This window comes from Brassica napus, chromosome C3 (genome assembly GCF_020379485.1).
Source record: "Brassica napus cultivar Da-Ae chromosome C3, Da-Ae, whole genome shotgun sequence".
Classification (NCBI taxonomy): Eukaryota; Viridiplantae; Streptophyta; class Magnoliopsida; order Brassicales; family Brassicaceae; genus Brassica; species Brassica napus.
This window is the reverse complement of record NC_063446.1, coordinates 59,186,928-59,209,213: the sequence shown is the minus strand read 5'-3', so window position 1 is coordinate 59,209,213 and position 22,286 is coordinate 59,186,928. Positions and strand designations below refer to the sequence as shown.

At 37.3% G+C, this 22,286-nt stretch overlaps 6 protein-coding genes and 1 non-coding gene across 8 annotated transcripts; 4 read left to right on the top strand and 3 right to left on the bottom strand.

Moving 5' to 3' along the window:
• Window positions 1–7,268: 7,268 nt before the first annotated feature.
• Window positions 7,269–8,477, bottom strand: LOC106381981 (basic-leucine zipper transcription factor A). Its single transcript, XM_022699985.2, has 4 exons — window positions 8,326–8,477; window positions 7,872–8,197; window positions 7,707–7,790; window positions 7,269–7,618 (listed from the first exon to the last, which is right to left on the bottom strand). Exons 2-4 carry the CDS (start codon window positions 8,164–8,166, stop codon window positions 7,533–7,535), a joined length of 465 nt encoding a protein of 154 aa, XP_022555706.2. The 5' UTR covers window positions 8,167–8,197; window positions 8,326–8,477; the 3' UTR covers window positions 7,269–7,532.
• A 1,765-nt stretch (window positions 8,478–10,242) lies between these two features.
• On the top strand, window positions 10,243–11,338 carry LOC106381979 (glycine-rich RNA-binding protein 10-like). Its single transcript, XM_013821926.3, has 2 exons — window positions 10,243–10,504; window positions 10,766–11,338. The coding sequence occupies exons 1-2, from the start codon at window positions 10,394–10,396 to the stop codon at window positions 11,153–11,155; spliced, it is 501 nt and encodes a 166-aa protein (XP_013677380.1). The 5' UTR covers window positions 10,243–10,393; the 3' UTR covers window positions 11,156–11,338.
• Window positions 11,339–13,751: 2,413 nt separating this feature from the next.
• On the top strand, window positions 13,752–15,309 carry LOC111204700 (phenylcoumaran benzylic ether reductase 1). Its single transcript, XM_022699984.2, has 5 exons — window positions 13,752–14,027; window positions 14,115–14,249; window positions 14,389–14,626; window positions 14,742–14,945; window positions 15,039–15,309. The coding sequence occupies exons 1-5, from the start codon at window positions 13,845–13,847 to the stop codon at window positions 15,203–15,205; spliced, it is 927 nt and encodes a 308-aa protein (XP_022555705.1). The 5' UTR covers window positions 13,752–13,844; the 3' UTR covers window positions 15,206–15,309.
• A 938-nt stretch (window positions 15,310–16,247) lies between these two features.
• On the bottom strand, window positions 16,248–17,878 carry LOC111198008 (protein RER1A). 2 transcript variants are annotated; one of them, XM_022699982.2, is made up of 4 exons: window positions 17,723–17,878; window positions 17,052–17,404; window positions 16,726–16,906; window positions 16,248–16,460 (listed from the first exon to the last, which is right to left on the bottom strand). In XM_022699982.2, the coding sequence occupies exons 2-4, from the start codon at window positions 17,402–17,404 to the stop codon at window positions 16,419–16,421; spliced, it is 576 nt and encodes a 191-aa protein (XP_022555703.1). In that variant the 5' UTR covers window positions 17,723–17,878; the 3' UTR covers window positions 16,248–16,418. The 2 variants fall into 2 exon arrangements, with proteins under 2 accessions (XP_022555703.1, XP_022555704.1); XM_022699983.2 differs by having other exon boundaries at window positions 17,052–17,410; window positions 17,723–17,838.
• Window positions 17,879–18,143: 265 nt separating this feature from the next.
• Window positions 18,144–19,186, bottom strand: LOC111204699 (40S ribosomal protein S25-4). The gene is made up of 4 exons (XM_022699981.2): window positions 19,045–19,186; window positions 18,873–18,947; window positions 18,528–18,662; window positions 18,144–18,410 (listed from the first exon to the last, which is right to left on the bottom strand). Exons 1-4 carry the CDS (start codon window positions 19,045–19,047, stop codon window positions 18,297–18,299), a joined length of 327 nt encoding a protein of 108 aa, XP_022555702.1. The 5' UTR covers window positions 19,048–19,186; the 3' UTR covers window positions 18,144–18,296.
• Window positions 19,187–19,352: 166 nt separating this feature from the next.
• Window positions 19,353–20,374, top strand: LOC125583417 (protein FIZZY-RELATED 2-like). The gene is made up of 3 exons (XM_048750329.1): window positions 19,353–19,717; window positions 19,862–19,984; window positions 20,063–20,374. Exons 1-3 carry the CDS (start codon window positions 19,673–19,675, stop codon window positions 20,189–20,191), a joined length of 297 nt encoding a protein of 98 aa, XP_048606286.1. The 5' UTR covers window positions 19,353–19,672; the 3' UTR covers window positions 20,192–20,374.
• A 1,828-nt stretch (window positions 20,375–22,202) lies between these two features.
• TRNAY-GUA lies at window positions 22,203–22,286 on the top strand. The gene is given in 2 exon segments: window positions 22,203–22,239; window positions 22,251–22,286. It is a non-coding gene; the product is annotated as a tRNA-Tyr (tRNA).

Below are 22,286 nucleotides of genomic sequence, written 5' to 3'. Positions count from 1 at the left end.
CAAATTATGGAATTCTAATTTAAATTTATTAAGTTTTAAAATTCCATGCGATCAGATTTTAGGTTAAATTTCTAATTCTAATTCTAATAGGATTTAGACACAAGAACATGTAATTATTCTTAGTCTAATTATGCAACCTCAAACATGTATTTATGCATGAAAAATATCAAGTTATACAAACATAAAATCGGCCAAGACAAAACCCTAATAACTTTGTAACAACCTTCCTATTTTTTTTAAGGGTTCTAGGTTTTAGCATGCAATTTCAGTTTTAATGTTTATGTTTTGATTTCTAACATTAAAACATGTAATTTCTATTAGAGATCAGATCGAACAATTAGGTTTTATCAATCCTATCATGTGATTAACAAAATCAGATTTTAAAGCTAAACATGCGATTTAATTTTCTATGTCTAGCATGCGATTTTGATTTTAATGTTTAGCATATGATTTGCAAACCTAAAACATGCAATTTCTATTAACAAACAGATCATACAATCAAGTTTTAATAATCCTAGCATGTGATTAGGTGGTTTCTATCAGTTCATACGAAATATGCATGATGCAATCAATACAGTAATGCACAAACAAATCTCTCGACCAAGTCAAAGATCAAGCCACACAGCTACTTGATGGAATCAATTCATTACCATCCTAGCATAAGATTCTAAGTGTAATTGCAATCAATCAATATGATCAAATTAGGTTATGAATGAATTATGCAACAAGCCGCACGACCACAAGGTGTGATCAAGTCTAGAACAATTAACCTAGCATGTAGTTTCAGTTTCAACCGGATTATACAGTTTCAGATTCAAGTATATCAAACAATCAAGACTAGGTTAAATGGAAACACTTATCCTAACAGGCGGTTTCAATTAGGGTTTCAATCTTGAATCATTCAATCAATTAATCAATTTTAGTTATGAATCAATACTAGCAACAGCTCTATGTGATCAAATTCAAATTTCGATTACAAAATTAGGGTTTTAGGTTTTCGAGTTTGATCTTAGATCAATGAGATTCGATTTGAGATTCAAAACCATTAAAGATTTCGATTTTAATTGATCAAGTGATCAATTTCGATTAGGGTTTGAGGTATCGAACTTTTGAGCTTCGATTTACTCTTTGGGGTTTTGATCTATTACCCTATGGTTTTTGATTCATAAAAGATTAGGGTTTTATGGTTTTAATTCTTTATCAAACAATCCATATTCAATTATGGGTTCTTAGGTTTCGAGTTACCTTTAGCCTTAGACGTTTGTTGAACGGACCACCAAAGGGATGAACCGCAAACTGGAACACGAACGGGACGTGAGCTGACTGCTATCGGATCGCGAACGGATTGAGGCTGAGGTCGCAAGCTGTCCGTGAGCTGGATTTGTCGCGAACGGGATGCTTGCTGTCGGGAACGCGAGCTATCCGGGATGCGAGCTGAGGCTGAGTTCGTCTGAGCTAGGATCGGACTGAGATCGTCTGTAGACTGAGCTGAGACGGATCGGGAATGCCTATGAACTCCTTTGATCTGAATGGAAAAGAGAGTTTGATCGCACGGACAGCAACTCCTCTCGGCTTGAACTCCTTGTTGATATTTGATTTTAATTCCCTCGGCTCATGAAACAACACGAGGAGCATTATATAACATGAACGCCAACAAGATAACATGAATCAACTAAGGTATGATAAACTTATCTTGCACATGAGTTGAGTTCGGCTAGAAATCCATATAGTATTTATAAATCCAAGTAAAATATGCAAATCCGGAGGTTTTCCCTCAGATTTGAGTCTTTGTATTTTTAACTAAAAAATCCAAACAAATCCATTCAAATCCATTATAAAATCAAATATATTAGTAAATCCATACGATTGAATACCACTTGATTTGATATCGAATTTATGAATCATTAAACCAATAACACATGATTTTAATACAAATTTTAAAATCATAGAACCAATAACACTAAATTTAGTTCAGATTTTCAAATCCATTAAAATTCAACAACCAATAACCCCTACTAAGTTTTAAATTTTCAAGAAATTCCAATAAACATGCGATCAGATTTTAGGTTAAATTTCAAATCCTAATTCTAATAGGATTTAGACACAAGAACATGTACTTATTCTTAGTCTAATTATGCAACCTCAAACATGTATTTATGCATGAAAAATATCAAGTTATACAAGCATAAAATCGGCCAAGACAAAAACCCTAATAACTTTGTAACAACCTTGTAACAACCTTCCTATTTTTTTGAAGGGTTCTAGGTTTTAGCATGCAATTTCAGTTTTAATGTTTATGTTTCGATTTCTAACATTAAAACATGTAATTTATATTAGAGATCAGATCAAACAATTAGGTTTTATCAATCCTATCATGTGATTAACAAAATCAGATTTTAAAGCTAAACATGCGATTTAATTTTCTATGTCTAGCATGCGATTTTGATTTTAATGTTTAGTATATGATTTGCAAACCTAAAACATGCAATTTCTATTAACAAACAGATCATACAATCAAGTTTTAATAATCCTAGCATGTGATTAGGTGGTCAAACAAATCAAATTTCAATTAAGCATGCGATTTGCAATTTTATGCCTAGCATGCAATTTCTAATTTTAAAAATATCCAATCAGATTTTCTTAAACAAACAATCAGAATTTAAAGCTTTAAACAACATGTGAAAACAAGTTTTAGAAAGCTTTCAACAAGAGGGTTTTAATTTTAAAGCTATGCGATTTTTAGGTTTAAGCAAATTAGGTTTTAGATGTTTAGGAATCGGTTTTTCAAGCATACCAAGTATGCGATCTGATTATGTCAATAATCAGATCTGAAACTATAGATTTAGGTAGATGATTCAAGTTTTAGAATTATTAGAATCGTATTAGATAGTATAGGTTTATACAATTTTCGGTTTTAAGCATGACATTCGATTTTCATGTCATGCGATTTTAGGTTTAGATTAGTTCTTAGGTATAAAACTTATGACCATGTTTTACTAAGTTTTAAACATATACTATATGATTTATAAGGATATAAATCGAATTATGTATTCATAGTTGGTTAGGTTTTGATTTCTATGATCACATATTAAGGTATATGCGATCGGTTCTCTCTTGTATGGTTCGAGTTTAATTACATTAAACTCGACCTCTAAGTAGTTTTAAAGTTTGTGATAGTTTACTTATGAACTCCTTTTGATCTGAATGGAAAAGAGAGTTTGATCGCACGGGCAGCAACTCCTCTCGGCTTGAACTCCTTGTTGATATTAGATTTTAATTCCCTCGGCTCATGAAACAACACGGGGAGCATTAGATAACATGAACGCCAACAAGATAACATGAATCAACTAAGGTATGATAAACTTATCTTGCACAGGAGTTGAGTTCGGCTAGAAAATCCTTGTTGGAATCGGATTTGGTTTCCAAATCAAATTGGCGCGCACTGTATCTGTGCGTGAGGGCGTGTCGGTGGTCAGATCGACAAGCGGTTTGTACTGACGGATTTGTCTCGGCGAGGGCTTCGATTTGATATCTTGATCGTTTTCTGGGTCCTCACGGTTTGAGATAACAGCCTCTTTGAAGTTCCGAGGCAGATTCCTTTGCGTTTAGGGTTTGATGATTTTCGGTTGAGTTGAAGAATATTTCGTGGGGGCTTAGGGCTAGAGGCTATCATGCTGATAACGTGTTATGAAAATAAGAGAAAAATATGTTTCTTTATTAGACAATAAAGAGTCCTTTATATAGGGAATTATATAAGTATAAAACTCTAATACAATATGGGCTAGGAAATACAAATACATAAGAATATGGGCCTTCGAATATGGGCTTCCACTAGACCTTGGTTTATAACAACTGTGGATATATATACCTAGATGAGTAATAGGTTCCCATTCTGATTTGTAAGCTTCAGATAAGTTCTTTTAATTCAACACTCCAAGCATTGGATCTGCCATCGTGCACACGTATCTGTCTGTCCACAGAAGAGATGCTGAGAATTTGATTGTCTATGACACACGACTCGAAAGTCAAGTGTTGTCCAAGGGAGAGTTTTATTCATCACCTATAAGGCTATAACTCTCAACATCTATTTTTACGCCATGGTAAGTTCGAGACTGATTGCACAACCCGGCGGCGTAAAGAGAGCCTCCAAGAAAAGCAAGAGCCGGATACAAGAAGTCCTCTCCAATATTGTGCACGGTTTCAGCCTACTGAACATTGCCTTACTATAAGACTCTTATCTAGGGATCCGCCTAAGGAGACAACACATGAGCTGATCCCCACAAAATAAGATGTCTACGATGTAGGCGAGAAGGCGGTGTTGAAGCACTTGCATGTCTGATGAAGAAATGCGTGGAACCCTAGAGAGACAGAGAAGCATTTCATTGTCGGTGAGACGTTCACATGGCGCCGTCTCCTTCGCAGTCTCAGCTGGCTCCCATGTTCATCGTCCAAGAAAGCTAAAGAAACATGGAGAGAAAGAAAGAACAGTTGAATGAATGAGTTCGGAACAAAAACAGATTATTTATCTTAACTTTATACTCGGCTGATTTACTTTTATAATAATAATAATAACTTTAAAAACAAACTGATTGCACAAAGATGACACAGAATCATATTCATGACTTTTAGCTAAAGAAACGTGGCTCGTGGCCAGTGGTTGCAGCGGCTAGTATTAGCAAAGCTGCGCGTATTTAGAGTCAAATCTTTTGGAGTAGCGTTGCGGACAAGCCAATTTCTACCAAGATGTGGTCTCATATTTTATTAAAGGCTTCAACTCGTGTGGCAATGCTTCCTCGGCCAAGTTTCGGTTCTTTCTGAGTTAGTAAACCTTTTGTTTAGTTATGTTATTGTTTGTGTAATTGTTACAGTTGCTTCTTCTTTCTCTCCCGGTATTGTTTTAGTTTTTTTTTTCATTTGCTACTAGTTTCAGTGTATCTTCTGAGGCAAAGAAAATTTAGTATAAAATTTAACATTTACAAAAAAAAAAAAGAAACTTTAAAAATAATTTTGCAGTAGTAATAATAAAAGAAATAAGAAAATGAACACAATCATTTGTTGGTTCGGTTGGCATTGTTTAGCCTTATGGTTGTGGGAGTTTAATAAAAGTCATGAATACGATTTCCCCGAGATTTTTGTTGGTGTCTGATGAGATTTATTTAATTGTTTTCTTGATTTTTTGTCCATTATTTATCAATCAGCTAAACATACTTACTCTGAAGTATAGTTAAGATTTTTATACTTTCGAAAAACTCATTGCAGCAAGATAAAAGGAACAGCCGGTAAGTCTTTGTTTTCTTATTACTGAGTTTAGTTTCCACAGCTCAGACCACATACGGATTAACTCTACTAACCCACAAGAGCGTCAAAATTGAGGCAAGAGGAATAGAACCACAATAATCGTAGGCATTCTATCTTGCTTCCCAAGCAACCCCTTGAGGAATGGGTATAAATGAACAATGACACAAAAAGCATAGAAGAATCTCCCAAACTGAGGGCCCCAATAGATTGCTAATGGCATCCGACAATACCTCCGTTGATGTTTCTGATCAGAAGGGTAATCAACAGAGTCGTCCATTTGAAGATGTGAAGCTCAGAGAAAGCTCCATCGTTTGCTGCTTTCTGACGTGACTGTGAAGTTATTGCTAACTCCAGCTAGCTAGAACCTTGAGCAAACCTTGAAACAGAGCAAACAGATGTCTGCTCAAGAAAATCTCCACAGAGGCAAGAGCCCAACGTAGAAGTAGAACTTGATGAAGACGATCCGATAAGTTAATGGGAGCAGATCCTTTAAAAGCTGGACGCTTTGGCATACAGTATACAGATCTCCATCCATGGTAAAGATATCTTCTGTAACCTAAAGCCACCCAATCTGCATGTAAGTAGTAAGTAGAATGAGATCACAAGGAGTTTTGTAGCTTTCTAACATGTTGAAAACCTTGTAATGAGGTTACCTCTTTTCCCCCATTCGGTTTTATCTTCGCAGCCCTATCTAATAACTTGAATGGCTTCTCTCAACAAACACGCAGGGCTTGCGTTTACGAGGAACTCCACCATCTTGCAGAACAGCAGAAGCAACGAAAACTGGAGACTATCCAAACTAATCAATCAAAAGCAGCTATTTTAGTCGATATATATATATATATATTTTCAACAAGATAGAAACCAAACATGAAATGTTGTTTTTGTTGACCTGCAACGATGACACCTTCTCTGATGTTCTCAACAACATGGATCTGCGTTGATGTCACTTTAGGTTCTTTCTTTCTCAACCCAAAACATAGACAACACCATTTAGGCCCAGGTTTTTCCTGGTGGTTTCTTCTTCTTTGGTGCATCAAAACCACGAAGTGCTTGTCTACTAAAGACACAACCTGTCCCAACGTATATTGGTCCTTGTATCCCATCAAGACCTTTCATGTTAATCTGTTTTCACACCAAAAGGCAAATGAGAAAGGAGGGAGAGAAGTAAAAACATAAACAGAATGAAGCAAAAGATTTGTGGATCCATCATGAAACATATAGCTTCTCTAATCGCTTTGCTGTTGTTGATGTAGAGATGACAATTAATCTACGTTCAGAAGGTAAGGATCGTTTGACAGAACAGCAGAGTTACGGATCTTCAAGAAAAGGTAAACATGAGTTCTAGCTAGTTAACGAAACTTTGAACAACCAAAAGAAGACAGATCCATCCTTGACAAAGAGTTCATTGCTCAAGCTTTCTCACGAGAAACATACACTAGACGAGGCAACTCATTCCCATTCTGTATCACGAACTCCACAGTGTCCCAAGAACACCTGCCAAGAAGTAGTGGTGCGCAAACCAAAGCGAAGCGGAGACTTATTACTACCTGAATCATGCCGGGATGGTCTCTGACATATCTTCACCTTAAACTCCTCATAATCTCTCTGCTATAAACAAACAGAAACATCCATAAGCTAGACGCTTTAAGACAAAAAAAAAAAGTGTAAACATGGAAAAAGAAGCTAATGAAAACTTCCATAGCACGACGGTCCCTGACAAAAAAAGCAGGATGGACTTTACTCTTAAAGTAATCCATCTTCTGGCAAAAAATACCACTCAGGTGCTCGTGGCTCAATATCAAACTTAGAACCTAGAAAAACTCGGCTGGGTCAGTAGTAAGGAGTTTCAAACGTAAAGCATGGCTGCTCCATCATCCGATACACAACGCGCAACAGTGTAGTCAACGGCTAGAATCGAAATAACATGTTCTTTCAACGGATTAAACTGTACTCACAAAAGCATCAACAGGAGCTAAACTTATTGTTTCCTTATAGTTATTCAGCAAATTTAATCTCCAACTTAAAAACTCAATTATCTTCATCTACAGAGATAAAATACATGGACTTGGTAGAATGAGATATGAGAGCTGGGATGAGTACACATGTTATAAGTAGTAGACACACGAATACAATGGGATGTTTAAGCCCCAAGTGACAGTTGTCCCAGGACCAGGAGGAGGCTTAAGAAGAAAGACTTTGGCGTTGGAAGGCTATTACAAAAGCCCCCATCATTATCTGTCTTCATTGGATGTAGACTTTAGAGTACTGACAGACCTTCCAAGCACGTTTAAAGCCGCTACACGCTGCATCTCCCTCGCTGTTAATACAAAAAAAATGATCCGATTCAGATGGTTCCTAGCTTACAAATAAAAGAATTGACTTGACGTTTGCTGGTTAAACAGTACCTTCCTCGAGAGATAGCTGAATGGACCTCTTCTCCAAGTCAACCGCATGCTTGCTAAGCTCCGCGGAGGAAAGTGACCAAAGCACTTTAACACATATACAATTCAGAATTAGAGTTTTTTTTTTTTAAAAGGCTTTAAAATTATTAAAGGTGGTTGGACTCTCACTGTGTAGATGATGATCGGTCTGATCAGAATCATTAAGCTTGTTTAGGAGCATTTGAAGATGGTGGTAACGCTCTTCCCATTCCGGAGGTGGTGGTACTGTGGATGATGAGCTGGCCTTGGCCTGCTGCTTAGTCACAGTGTCTTTGGATGCGTCGATCTCGACTTTTCTCCGCACATATACATTGGTGGTGGTGGTGGTGGTGGCTGGAGACTGAGATGGATTCCCTTTCTTCTCCGCGGTCTGAGGCATTTGTTCTTTTGGTGGAGTGCTGCTTGTTCGTTGGCCTGGCTCCATTTTGTTTCCTTCCCGATCAGAAATTCTTCTTCTATAAAAAGATAAGATTCTAAAATAAGCTAAATTCTAAGCGATTCACCCTGACGGGGAAACCCTATCAGAATCGGTGGGTGGACGAAGGAATCTTAACATCGATTAATCAAAGAAGACAATGTTTACCTCAAAGATCAGACTGAGAATCCGCTTTTTACCATTAGGCAGCTCTGAGCTTCTTCTTCTTCTAAGCGAAAAGGAGCGAGATGCGTTTTCATTCACGACAGTACTATCTCATTTATTATTCGGCCTATTATTAAGGCCCAATACGTATACTTATTCGGCCTATTCCGACCGGTGACCATTCCGGAAACCAAAAAAACGAATAAAAAAAAAATGTAAAAAAATAAAATTGCAGAAACCATTGTTCTATCTCAAATTTGACAAGGAATAATTTTGTCATTTATTTCTCTACAAAAAAAAAAAGAATAGTTGAGAATGAAAAAAAAAATTATGAATGATAATTTTTTTTACAATAATTAGGAAATGTATTATTCATTGTCGTTTCTTAGTCACCATTCATACTCTAAATATACAGTTTCTGTAATGGGCAGTGTAAATAATTTAGGAACAAAACTTAGGTTCACCCCTTATGGTGAACTTTTAAATTCACCCCACCCTTTATAACCAATCAAAGTGACACATATATTATTAATTCAAAAATATTAAATTAAATAAGAAATAGCTACAAAAAATAAAAACGCTAATTTTAACGACGCTAACGTTTCCAGCGAAACCTTAAATCTTAAATTCTAAACCCTATACCCTAAATTCTAAACCCAAATCCAAACCCCTAAACCCAAACCCTATACCCTAAACCCTAATCCTAGATCCTAAACCCAAATTATATACTTTAAATCCAAAAATAGACTATAAACCTAAACCCTATACCCTAAACCCAAGTCTTAGACCCTAAATCCAAACCGTAAACTTTAACCCAAACCCTATAGCATCTAAGTTTGGGGTTTGGGTTTAAGGTTTACCGTTTGAGTTTTAGGTCTAGGATTTGGGTTTAGGGTATAGGTTTTGGGTTTAGGATTTATGGTTTGGGTTTAAGATTTATGGTTTGGGTTTAGGATTTACCGTTTGGACTTATGGTTAAGATTTTGGGTTTAGGGTATATAATTTGGGTTTTTTTTTTTTTGGGCAAAATATAATTTGGGTTTAAGGTTTACGGTTTGGGTTTACGGTCTAAGACTTGGGTTTAGGGTATAGGGTTTAGGTTTATAATCTATTTTTGGGTTTAAGGTATATAATTTGGGTTTAGGGTTTAGAATTAGGGTTTAAGGTATAGGGTCTAGGATTAGGGTCTAAGGTATAGGGTTTGAGTTCAGGGGTTTGGATTTGGATTTATAATTTAGGGTATAGGGTTTAGAATTTAAGATTTAGGGTTTAGCCGGAACCGTTAGCGTCGTTAAAATTATCGTTTTTATTTTATGTAACTATTTTTTATTTAATTTAATATTTTTTAAATAATAATTTATGTGTCAATTTGATTGGTTCTAAATGGGGATGTGAATTTAAAGGTTGTGTTCTGTCCATAATTTAGTGATTTGTTTTTAAATACTGCGTTATTCAAATTCAAAAGTGTATTTTTGAATGATTTGGTTTAGTTAACCGGACCCAAACCAATCCTATCATTACTGGTAACATCAAGTAGTCTTAAACAGCAGAAGATCAAGTGTCCAGAATATCAGCTAAAGTATCTACTAATAGTTCAAATCCCATTTCATCTTAAACCTTGCCGTCTAAGAGTAAAACCCACAAAAACTAGCACAAGGCAAACCTCTTTCTGACAACATAAAGTGGCCATCTTAGTTGACGTTCGATTCACTGGGCCGAAACATGTAAAAATTCTAATTAAAAACCTTAGGCCCATAGTTTAGGCCCACTACTATCATACGAAGTGTCGTCATCTAGCGAATAAAGATATTTCTTGGTCAGAACGAGGCGAAAATATCTTTATTTCCCACAATGCTCACATGATGTGGGCCTGTCCACTAACCCATTAAACCGCACATCTCAATCAGAGTACCAATCTCTCGGCAAAAACCCTAGAAAATATCTCAACTCTAGTTTATTAGTACGTCAGCAGCTCTTCTATAAATTATAGCCGCGTCTTCTCATCCTAAATCACAAATCTCTCTCACACACACACACACCCTTTGAAACTTTTAATTAAAATAAAAAAAAAATGTCTGGAGAAACTGAGTACCGGTGCTTCGTGGGAGGCCTCGCCTGGGCCACCGCGGATGCGGATCTAGAGAGGACGTTCTCCCAATTCGGCGAAGTTATCGATTCCAAGGTCCGTTACACGAGAGATCGGACTCCCGGATTCAATCGAGGCCCGATGATTCCGATGGTTCTGATCCTCGACGGATCTGATTCCGATCTGTGTTTCTCTGTTACTTGATTCGATTACTGTTACTAATGTTCTTTGTTACTGTTACTTGATTTTTTCCCCATCGGTACGTTTAATCTTCAAAAGCTTCTTATGAGCTCGGAGAACGATCGATTTAATTCTGCGATTGTTTTTGCTGATTATTGTGTTTTTGATTTTTGACAGATCATTAACGATCGCGAGACTGGGAGATCGAGGGGATTTGGATTCGTGACCTTCAAGGATGACAAGTCAATGAGGGATGCTATTGAAGAGATGAACGGTAAAGAGCTCGATGGGCGTACTATTACCGTCAACGAGGCTCAGTCTAGAGGAAGCGGTGGAGGAGGCCGTGGTGGTGGTGGAGGTTACAACAGAGGTGGAGGCGGCGGAGGATATGGTGGAGGCGGTGGTTACGGAGGAGGCGGTGGTGGATATGGAAGACGTGATGGAGGTGGTTACGGATCTGGTGGTGGCGGCGGATACGGTGGTGGTGGAAGACGTGATGGAGGTGGTTACGGAGGAGGAGACGGTGGTTACGGAGGAAACAGCGGTGGTGGTGGTGGTGGCTGGTAATCAAAGATGATGTGGTTGTCTGCTTCTTCTGCTATGTGTTTGGTTTAGATTTGGTTTCGTATCCATGTTTCTCTGGTTTTTTTATGTTTCTGGTTTGGGGTTCTATGTAACAGATCGTTTAAAAGTCATCTTTGCCTAAAACGAAATGTTAACTTAAATCATTAACTTAGTTTTTCTTCACAATCGTATAAATTAAACCAATTAGTCGCAATGAGCTCACTTATCTCGATAGACTACATCGATTTAATTATAATTAAATCCGGATTTGTGTTCAACCACTCGCTCTTTATATGTTCACCCGGATACTTTTTCATCTTTTGATTAAATGTTCCCCCAGTGTTGCGTTTAACTCGTAAATTCATAGTTTGAGTTGTTTTAGATTTTGTCCAGATCTTTACAGAAAGATATATACGTCGAATATTCTCGTTTCCTTTTTCCACAATCACTTTCTTTTTGGTCGTGATAGGCATCTTCAATTATTTGAAGGGAATAATAATATATTTTCAACTTTTCCAAAAGTAGTTAATATCATATCGAACTAGCAGCTATAACTATAGTGAAGACCCATGGGCCAATATCACCAATGAGTGAGAATATATATTCGGTTCTCAATACCACGCTCAACATGATGTCTGATGATCCTTGGTGAATAAGGGCATGTTTGTTTCACCATTTGCCATCTCCATCCAAATAATTCATTTGTATGATCTATTCAAATGATTCATTCAAATTTTTGTGATTGTTTGTTTGTCCATCTACATAGCTCATCTAGATGAATCATTTAAATGGATCTTATGTTTGTTTTTTTATTTTCATTCTCATTCAAATGAGTTTAGTAAAGAAATTACCAAAATATCCTTGTGTTGATTTAATCATATGTTTAATATTAATTTTAACTATATTACATTTAATTATTTAGTTTAATATATTTACATTAGAATTATTTCAAAATTAACGAGTTTTCTTTTTTCGGTTTGGGCGGGAAAACAAGTTTTTCGGTTTTAGCGAGAAAACACATTTTTTATGTTTTGGCGGAAAACAAGATTTTTCTGTTCTGGCGGGAAAACGATATTTTCCGGTTTTGGCGGGAAAATACAATTTTTTGGTTTTGGCAAGAAAACAAGTTTTTGCAGTTTTGGCGGGAAAACACGTTTTTTTGCGAGAAAACACGTTTTTGCGGTTTTGGAGGGAACCACGTTTTTACGATTTTGGCGGGAAAACGCATTTTTGCGTTTTTGTCGGGAAAACACGTTTTTGGCGGGAAAATGCATTTTTTGCGTTTTTGGAGGAAAACACATTTTTGCGGTTTTGGCAGAAAAACGCGTTTTTGCGGTTTTGGCAGAAAAACGCGTTTTTGCGGTTTTGGCAGAAAAATGCGTTTTTGCGGTTTTGGGGGAAACGCGTTTTTTTGCGGTTTTGGCGGGAAAACGTGTTTTTGCGGTTTTGGCGGGAAAACGCGTTTTCGCGGTTTTGGCGGGAAAACGCGTTTTTACGGTTTTGGCGGGAAAACGCGTTTTTGCGGTTGTGGCGGGAAAACGGGTTTTTGCGGTTTTGGCGGGAAAACGCGTTTTTGCTGTTTTGGCGGGAAAACGCGTTTTTGGTGGGAACACATTTTACGGTTTTCGCGGGAAAACGAGATTTTTCGGTTTTGGCGGGAAAATACAAATTTTCGGTTTTGGCGAGAAAACATGTTTTTTGGTTTTGGCGGGAAAACACATTGTTTGCAATTTTGGCGGGAAAACACGGTTTGCGACTTTGGCGGGAAAGCGTGTTTTTTTTGTGTTTTGACGGAAAAATGTATTTTGGGGGTGTTGGCGTGAAAACATTTTTTTGTGATTTTGGCATGAAAACATGTTTTCAGTTTTTGCGGAAAAACACATTTTTGCAATTTTGACGTGAAAACATTTTTTTTGCAATTTTATCGGGAAAATGCGTTTTGGGGTTTTGGCGTGAAAAAATAGTTTTTAGTACGGGAAAAAGTGTTTTTGTAGTTTTATCAGTTTTCGTTTGTGTCAAAAATGATATTATGTTTAGGTTTGTAATTTGTGAATTACATTAGAGGTATAATAGACATTATACAATTTTGAATGAACCATCTCCATTCAAATGATCCAAATTGGTTCAGCTGAATGAACTTTAAAATTAAGCCTAAATTTTCAAAAGTCATCCGGATGATACATCTGAATGAGTTGCACTTTTAATGCCTAAACAAACAAAACTCTCATCTTCATCCAGATGGTCCATCCAGATGGAGAAACAAACCGGCCCTAAGTGTGGCAGTACACGTTGCGTTTCGTACTATCAAGGGATGGATTAAAAACTAATTGGGCCTTCATAAGAGCCCACTAAAAACTTGATTACAACTATTGGAACCATGATCAACGGCCCAAGATCACATCTCTCCCCCGTAAGACCAGCGAAGGCAACACCACCACCCCTCTCTTTTTGTCGGTGTTAAAAGAGCATCCAGTTTCACCAACCAACCAAACCGCAAATTCTGACTAAATAAAAAGTTAGCTCGAGATGTTGACGACAGGGGTATTATTGTCATTTAGTGATTCAAACTGGGTCTATTTTTATACTACAAATGAAGAGGCAAAGGCGTTAAAATGCCTTAAACTTAGGATCAAAATCTCCTTCAGCTGCACCGCTACCCTGTTTAGAATCAACCTGAGTTTCTTAAAGAAAAATGGCGAATAAGAGTAGCATCCTGTTCATCGGAGGAACTGGTTACATAGGGAAGTATATAGTGGAAGCGAGCGCGAGATCTGGACATCCAACACTCGTCCTCGTTCGAAACTCCACGCTCACCAGCCCCTCGCGATCCACCACCATCGACAATTTCAAGAATCTCGGCGTTCGCTTTCTACTCGTTCGCATCTCTCTAACCGCCTCTCTTCTTTTGATAGATGGTAGTTTTTTAATTTCATATTAACACACATGTGTTGCTGGTCAATAGGGAGACCTTAACGATCATACGAGTCTGGTTAATTCGATCAAGCAAGCTGATGTGGTGATATCCACCGTTGGACACTCTCTCTTGGGTCAACAAGACAAGATCCTCTCTGCCATTAAAGAGGCTGGTAACGTTAAGGTAAAACACCAACTAAACAAACAAACAAAAAGAGTATTATCATATTGTATTGATGTTGCTGATCATTATATATAGAATAGTTTTGTCTTTATATTGGTTTTGGGGGTTTCATGTTACTGATATGCCATGTCCATATCAGAGATTCTTTCCGTCGGAGTTTGGAAATGATGTGGACCGTGCTCAGAGTGTTGAGCCTGCCAAATCAGCGTATGCTACAAAGGCAATGTTCCGCAGGAGAATTGAGGAAGAAGGGATACCATACACTATTGTCTCTTGCAACTTCTTTGCTGGCTACTTCCTCCCTACTTTGGCACAGCCTGGTGCTACTTCTCCTCCTCGGGACAAAGTCATCATTATGGGTGATGGAACCCCCAAAGGTAAAGTGAGAGAGACACCCACTTTGTTTTCATCCAAAATCATCAAAGAACTAGCAACTAGTGATCACTAGCTTTGAGGTCTTTGTTAGAATCTAATAGTCTGTTGAATTTCCAGCTGTATTCAACAAGGAAGAAGACATAGGGACTTACACAATCAAGGCCGTTGATGATCCAAGAACCTTAAACAAGATCTTATACGTTAGGCCACCAATGAACACCTACTCATTCAACGATCTCGTCTCGCTTTGGGAGAAAAAGATTGGAAAAACACTCGAAAGAATCCACGTTCCTGAAGAACAAATCCTCAAACAGATAACAGGTTTTGATCCTAAAATCCATTCTTCTTCCTCCAGTTTTCTTTATCTGTGTGTCCATTGATGGTGTTAGTGTTTTTTTTTTTTTTTTTTTGCAGAAGCTTCGCCTCCACTGAACGTGTTGCTATCACTATGTCATTGCGTATTCGTGAAAGGAGGACAAACAAACTTCGAAATAGAACCTTCCTTTGGAGTAGAAGCTTCTGAGCTTTACCCTGATGTCAAATACACTACTGTCGATGAAATCCTCGACAACTACGTCTAAAGGAGCAGTAGCTTTAACTAAAGTCACCCCATGACACTCTTTTCATAAAACTTATCAGTATCCTTATTTTGTTTCTGAATAAAACCTTTCTGCTTCTCCAATAATTTAGGCCTTGGCATTTTAACCTAGACCCGAACTGGAACCGATCCAAAAATATCCGACCCGGAACCAGACCGAAAATTTACAAGTACCTTTTGTGTTTAAATTTTTTTTACCCGAAAAGGAACCGACCCGAATAGACCCGGACGCGAAAAGAACCGATCCGAATAGATCCGACCCGATAAGAACCGATTTGTACCCGACTTAAAAACATGTATATCTAAAACTATGATGTTTTTGTGTTCTATTTTATATATATTATTTTATGATTTAGTTGAATTTTTTTTTGTTAACAACATTTGTTATTATTTTTTAACATTTTTAAATTAATATAAAGCTTTAAAATGTAAAATTTAGAGTTTTAAAATGTTTTATTTTAATTATTAATAGTTTCATTTAAGTTGTTTTGTAAAATTTTAGATATATATTACAAATATTCAACTAAAGTTGATGGAATTGGGTATATCATGTCCTTTTCAGATCATAAATACCCGAACCCGACCTGGACCCGATATGGACCCGAAAAATTACGGATATTTTATGGGTATTTTAATTATAGACCCAAACCGATCCGGATCCGAGAAGAACCGACCCGAACCGAAAATTTCTAAATACCTATTTGATCTAAATATTTAGGACCCGAAATGACCCGAACCCGACCCGAACGCCCAAGCCTATCCAATATGATAAAATCAATTAAACTGTCCGGTTTTGTTGTAGTACCAAATTTCTTTTTTATATTTTGCTAATGGAACACACGAAGTGAGAAGAGAAATTTTAGTCCACAATCCCTCGGTCTCTTTGCATTGGTCATGCGAGTTTAGTCCACTGCGTACACCTTGGAAGAGGCAAGTATAGCCAACATTGTAGTCCAGTTTTGTGGAGAGTTCTTTAAAAAAAAAACTATTAAAAGGTGGCATTATTGCAACGAACAAGTTAACGCTGAGCTAAAACAAATTTTAATTTCACTTTTGTTTTTCCTCTCTAATCCTTCCTTGTAGCTGCATAGGTTTTTGCCAATGTAAAAATAGTTCAAAATGATTTTCTAAAAACAAATGTAGTGTTCTTTTGCAAAGACAAAAGTGGCCAACATTCATTAAAACTGGTGGTCAGATCAGTCCGCACGTGGGCCGCTACCGCTTCGTCCACCATATTTCTGCCACACAAACAAAAGAAAGTCGTCCATTAGGAATGTATAACCAAGGATAAAGACTTAGGGAATTAGCCTCTAACTAATCTCATCAGTAACTACCATTGATCTCAGCAAAATCTCAATAATGAATGGGGATAATAAGTAGGTTGGCAAAGTTTACAGATGCCAAATGTCAAAGTCCACTATGAGACAGATGAGGAGTTCAGCCAGACTTTTAAAGTTTTCTTTTTTTTTTCAAGTAGACTTGTGATTTATTAACAGCATTTACCTGTTTGCCGAAGCTGAAAGGGATGTACTTGTACTTGATCATGTGGGAGATCTGGCGTCTCATGGTGAGAACAAAGAGAACGATCCAATAGCAAAGCAGGATAGGCCAGAACACAGGAACGTCAAACACCGAGAAGAATGTCATCACAAACGCAATGCAGAATGCCTTTGTCATCGAATACCTGAGATAAAAAAAAAAAGCACAATAGTGATGATTATATATCTACAATTGTCAGCTGCAAAAGCCTCCCTCTCGCATATTAGTGATTCTACATCTATCAACCATTATCAGAAAGCCTCTAAAATCTTTTGAAAAGGGCAAATTACCAGAACTTGAACTCAGGGAGACGGCGGATGAAAGGCTTGAACTCATCAGAGCCTCTGGTAGGAAGAGAAGGTCCATCAGAACCCCCAGCAGCCTCAGGATCAACAAGAGGGGACAAGAACCCGATGAGCAGATTCAAAAGGTAGATCCCAAGTCCATAAGCGATGATGTAGAAGCCCTGGATGTAGTAAACCCTCAAACAGTAGGCAAGGGCCACGACAAGAGTCCCAATCCACCTGTAAGTAGCGTGAGGCGTAGTCTTGTCGAGGTAATGCTGGTAGATCCTCCACGCCTCATGCGCTTTCTGCTGAACAGGGGTCGCCACTGAACCACTATCACCTCCGCCTCCGTCCATCTGCACCTTATCCACAAAGAAAAATCTCAAACAGTAAAGCGTACATAACAAGCTTTTCAACGAAGATCTGATTAAGATCGTTTCTCAATGCCATTGACTAATCGATTCTCAGAGAAACAAAACCCTAATCTATCTCCTCCATCGTCAAATCTAGTCAGTGAACAAAATGAATCGTTCAATTTCAGATCTGTGAGCTCAATCGGTGAAATCTAAAACGTGAAAATCACATGATAAGAACCCTACGAATCGATCGAAACAGTGGAAATGAATCTCAGATCACGAATTAGAAAACTTGCGAGGAAGAAAGAAAGCACTTACGGAAGAAGATGAGATGCTTATCCAAAAAATGAGCAGATCTGACGAAAGACGCAACACGCGAAATGAAGCAAATGGATTTTGATCCGCGTTTTATTTTCTTTTTATTTATTTGTTGGTTGGGTCTTTATATATTGTTTACCTGTAAAAGTTACTCTTTATCTGATTTGACCCTAACCTTTTGTCGAGATCAGTTTAACCCTTGAATATTTACACTAAAAACACCGACACAAGTAATTGCTTTCAATTTAAGTTGAATTAAATGAGTCGGTAGATATTGACCACAGAAAAAAAAAAAAAAAAAAGAGTCGGTAGGTTTTTATTAATTCGATACTAGTTTCCAATGATGACACACTTAAAATTAATTGATGCACAACCAAACCAAGACCAGTTGGATTTAATTGTGAAGCAAGCAAACGTCAAATCGAAAGAACTAAAAACGCAAATGGTTGGATTAAATCGCAATGCATTGTTCAAAATAGCCATATCTCTCAAACAAGATTCTAACGAGTTCCAGCATAAGGGGTGTAATTTAAACAAATCAACGGTCAAGCCGGATCAAAAACCAAAAACATTCTTAGGTGTTGGTGGCACGAGTGTAGATCTGCTGGCTCGAGTGAGCAGCGACCATCCTGATCACACCTTTCGCCATTAGCTCCCTAATAGCCCTCCTTGCTAGAGACCCGTTAATCTGCAAATTTTTCAACATTATTCAATACGGATCACAGAGAGTCATAATATATACTTTTGAAGTTCTAGACATGAACTAACTATGATTAGCTTGAAGAGACAGGAAGTAAATGTATACCCTCATACGGTCGGAGAGAATGGAAGGGGTGATGAGCTTGAACTTGGGAGCTTCAGTGAGAAGCTTGTCGTAAGTAGCCTGATCAAACAACACCATGTTGTTCACCTTCTCCTTTTGCTTTCCCTTGCTCCACTTCTGTTTTTTTGTTTCAATAGCAACAACTTATTAAGCAAAATGAAAAATCCAATGACAATCAACAACCAAGGATACCAATAGCAAAACATGTCTTCACATTGTCACGAGCTAAACTCAGTTACTACTAGTTCAGATAGATCTACATCTATTACACACTCTATTAAAGCCTCAGTTCTGTCGGAAAGATAGATCAATTGAGAGAAAACGAACCTTCTTCTTCTGCTTTCCACCTCCGGATTTCGCCGGCTTTGATGATGGTGGCGGAACCTTGTCCTTCTTTGGCGCCTGTAACAAGAATTACGAAAATTAACGATTCAGAAAAGAGAATGAAGAAACATAGATCTGCTTAATACAGAGCGAGGGGGAAGAAGCATAGAGATACCATGTTGACTTCGAGGGAGACGGAGGAGCGAACGGCGAATTAGAGGTGGTTAAAGATGATGAGGAGGAGGCTAACGTGAAGATCGAATTAGGGTTTGCTCTTATAATCTCTAGGGTTTCTGGCTTAATGTGTATACGGGCCCGTTTTGATCAAAGCCCATATAATGATGTTTTCGGTTCAACGGAAGCCCATATAGTCTTTAATGATTGATTGTTTTTGTAACCTTAGACCAGCTCCATTGGGAGTTTTAAAGAGGGGTTTTTTTTTAAAAAAGGCCAAAAAATAAATCAGAAAATAAGAAAAGTTATAGAACCGGGTCTTAGAAAAGGATTTTAAGAGCTGCTAAAAACCCCTTACGTGTCTCCTCCTCCTTCGATCTCTGTCTCTCTCTTCCTTGTCTCTCTCTTCCCCGTCTCTTTCTTCGACTCTTCGTCGATCAATGCCAACCAATCTCCATCACCATCAAGGTCTACGATCCAAATCCAATTACGCGCTCTTCGATCTCGCTAAAGACAGGAAAGAAGACGGAGCTGCCAGCTTTTACGCGACTCTGTTACGCGTGGCGATGTTGGGTCCCGAGACGCCGGAGAAACGGGACATCACTGACTTTTGTTGTTAGATTCCATTGATGCATGAATCATTATGTGATCTTAGTGATGTGATGAGTGTTGAGGTTAGTTTGATCTTAGATCAGACCAGTCTTGAATAATGATCGTAGTCTTATGGTTACTGATGTTTTTGAGCTTGAACTTGTTATTACGTGTCAGAAATGTTGGTATGGATATGATAACAAAGTCTTTTCTTTGTGTGTTGTCAGATACTAGGTGCACCGGCTTTGCAAGATAATTTTTATTTGAATCTGGTGGATTGGTCTGCACAGAATGTTCTTGCGGTGGGACTAGGAAACTGCATGTATCTGTGGAATGGTTGTAGCAGCAAAGTGAGTGTCCTTTCTTTCCCACTTTCAATTTTCTAAGAAACTTTTCTAAATGTTGATTACTTCATTGAATTTCAACAGGTAACTAAGCTATGTGATCTTGGGGCTGATGATAGTGTTTGCTCTGTGGGTTGGGCGTTTCGTGGAACCCATGGATCCTCAAAAGAAGGTTCCTTTCTGCTTTCTCTTCTTTCTATCTATGTTTGGTGATGAAGTGATTGACTGTTTTGTCGGAATTGTAGACATGCTTTGATTGATAGTTTAGTTGTTGTTTCTGTTCTCATCACAATCTGTGTTTTAATGTTCTGTTTTTGTTCTCATCACAATTTGTGTGTTTAATCTTCTGTTTCTGTTGAAACATTGAGTTTTAATTGATATGCATTGTATTCATCAGTGATCCTTGTGTTGCAATGTTTGTATGAAGATAAACGTTTGCATTTCAGTTGTTTATGTTCTGATCGTGTAAACTCAACTGATAAGCATTTGCATTTCAGTTTTCAAATCTTAAAACATGAAGCTTACATAATTATACATAACTACATAATTTCTTGAGATACATTTGCTTATAATATTTTTCCTTTACAATCTTATCAAATCCAATCATTCAACATTAAAAAAAAAAAAATTAAGAAGTTCTCCCATTGGAGGAGGAAAAATTAAATTAAACTAACTAAGGTTCTTAACCTTTCAAATCACAAAATTAACTACTTAATTATTCTTAAGAACCCTTAATAGTCTCTTATGGACGGACATGCTCTTATGCAGTTTGATAAAAGAGTAAATGAAGGCAAGCATTCGTTTGACTCTGAGAAGCAAGCAAGCAGAGACAAAATAAGTTTAAGTTTTGTTAACTCTTTGTTTTGCAATATCAATTTATCTGGCCATGAATTATATACATAGGTCCAGAAACAAATGATCTTTACAACTACAAAGTACTAGACTAGCAAGATTGCTAAATCCTCTTAAATCCAATTCCTTGACAGGGATCTTTGGCCAAAAGTTGGTTCTGAGGGTGGTCTCTAAGAGCACGAAGCAGTTCCAGCTAGCAGTACCGCAGTGGGCTAAAAGCTGAAGTCAATGAGAATATTTGAAGGTCCACAAGTTCTGATAAGTGATAAGTGTGACCCTCATCAACCTCTTGTTTTGGAAAACAATATTACCTTCCTTTCTTACGTTAACAAAACAAATCTTGTTTCTTACAAAGGATTGAGTTATATTCCTTCAATGTAGTAGATGTTTTGGTTAGAACAAAACTTAGGTTCACCCCTAGGGTGAACCTTTAAATTCACCATACCCTTTATAACCAATCAAAATGACACATAAATTATTAATTAAAAAATATTAAATTAAATAAAAAATAGCTACAAAAAATAAAAACGCTAATTTTAACGGCGCTAACGCTTCCAGCTAAACCCTAAACCTTAAATCTTAAATTCTAAACCCTATACCCTAAATTATAAACCCAAATCCAAACCCCTGAACCCAAACTCTATACCCTAAACCCTAATCCTAGACCATAAACCCAAATTATATACCTTAAACCAAAAAATAAGACTATAAATCTAAACCCTATACCCTAAACCAAAGTCTTAGACCCTAAACCCAAACCCTATATCATCTAAGTTTGGGGTTTGGGTTTAGGGTTTACCGTTTGGGTTTTAGATCTAGGATTTGGGTTTAGGGTATAGGTTTTGGGTTTAGGATTTACGGTTTGGGTTTAGGATTTACCGTTTGGACTTATGGTTAAGGTTTTGGGTTTAGGGTATATAATTTGGGTTTAAGGTTTACGATTTGAGTTTAGAGTCTAGGACTTGGGTTTAGGGTATAGAGTTTAGGTTTATAGTCTAGTTTTTGGGTTTAGGGTTTAGGATTAGAGTTTAGGGTATAGGGTTTGGGTTTAGGGGTTGGATTTGGGTTTAGAATTTAGGGTTTAGGGTTTAGAATTTAAGATTTAGGGTTTAGGGTTTAGCTGGAAGCGTTAGCGTCGTTAAAATTAACGTTTTTATTTTTTGTAGCTATTTTTTATTTAATTTAATATTTTTTAATTAATAATCTATGTGTCACTTTGATTGGTTCTAAAGGGTGGGGTGAATTTAAAGATTCACCCTATGGGTGAACCCAAGTTCTGTCCTTTTGGTTATATTCATATATATTTTCTTTGTTTTCTCCGGAATGTTTCTAACACCTTTCTATATAAAGTTATATAAAGAAATTTATCAATCCGACCTTAGTTCAGTTGGTAGAGCGGAAGACTGTAGTTGTTGCTGTAATCTTTAGGTCGCTGGTTCGATTCCGGCAGGTCGGA

Coding starts and splice junctions, on each gene's coding strand:
- LOC125583417 (XM_048750329.1), top strand. CDS start 19,673: ATGCATGAATCATTATGTGATCTTAGTGATGTGATGAGTGTTGAG. Junction 19,718..19,861: donor GTGATGTGATGAGTGTTGAG/GTTAGTTTGATC, acceptor GTGTGTTGTCAG/ATACTAGGTGCACCGGCTTT. Junction 19,985..20,062: donor GGAATGGTTGTAGCAGCAAA/GTGAGTGTCCTT, acceptor GAATTTCAACAG/GTAACTAAGCTATGTGATCT.
- LOC106381981 (XM_022699985.2), bottom strand. CDS start 8,166: ATGGAGCCAGGCCAACGAACAAGCAGCACTCCACCAAAAGAACAAATG. Junction 7,791..7,871: donor GACCGATCATCATCTACACA/GTGAGAGTCCAA, acceptor TATGTGTTAAAG/TGCTTTGGTCACTTTCCTCC. Junction 7,619..7,706: donor TCAGCTATCTCTCGAGGAAG/GTACTGTTTAAC, acceptor TTGTATTAACAG/CGAGGGAGATGCAGCGTGTA.
- LOC111198008 (XM_022699982.2), bottom strand. CDS start 17,404: ATGGACGGAGGCGGAGGTGATAGTGGTTCAGTGGCGACCCCTGTTCAG. Junction 16,907..17,051: donor CTCCCTGAGTTCAAGTTCTG/GTAATTTGCCCT, acceptor TTTTTATCTCAG/GTATTCGATGACAAAGGCAT. Junction 16,461..16,725: donor CTTTCAGCTTCGGCAAACAG/GTAAATGCTGTT, acceptor TTTGTGTGGCAG/AAATATGGTGGACGAAGCGG.
- LOC111204700 (XM_022699984.2), top strand. CDS start 13,845: ATGGCGAATAAGAGTAGCATCCTGTTCATCGGAGGAACTGGTTACATA. Junction 14,028..14,114: donor TCGGCGTTCGCTTTCTACTC/GTTCGCATCTCT, acceptor GCTGGTCAATAG/GGAGACCTTAACGATCATAC. Junction 14,946..15,038: donor AATCCTCAAACAGATAACAG/GTTTTGATCCTA, acceptor TTTTTTTTGCAG/AAGCTTCGCCTCCACTGAAC.
- LOC111204699 (XM_022699981.2), bottom strand. Junction 18,663..18,872: donor GTGGAAAGCAGAAGAAGAAG/GTTCGTTTTCTC, acceptor ACAAAAAAACAG/AAGTGGAGCAAGGGAAAGCA. Junction 18,411..18,527: donor TTCTCTCCGACCGTATGAGG/GTATACATTTAC, acceptor AAAAATTTGCAG/ATTAACGGGTCTCTAGCAAG.
- LOC106381979 (XM_013821926.3), top strand. CDS start 10,394: ATGTCTGGAGAAACTGAGTACCGGTGCTTCGTGGGAGGCCTCGCCTGG. Junction 10,505..10,765: donor GCGAAGTTATCGATTCCAAG/GTCCGTTACACG, acceptor GATTTTTGACAG/ATCATTAACGATCGCGAGAC.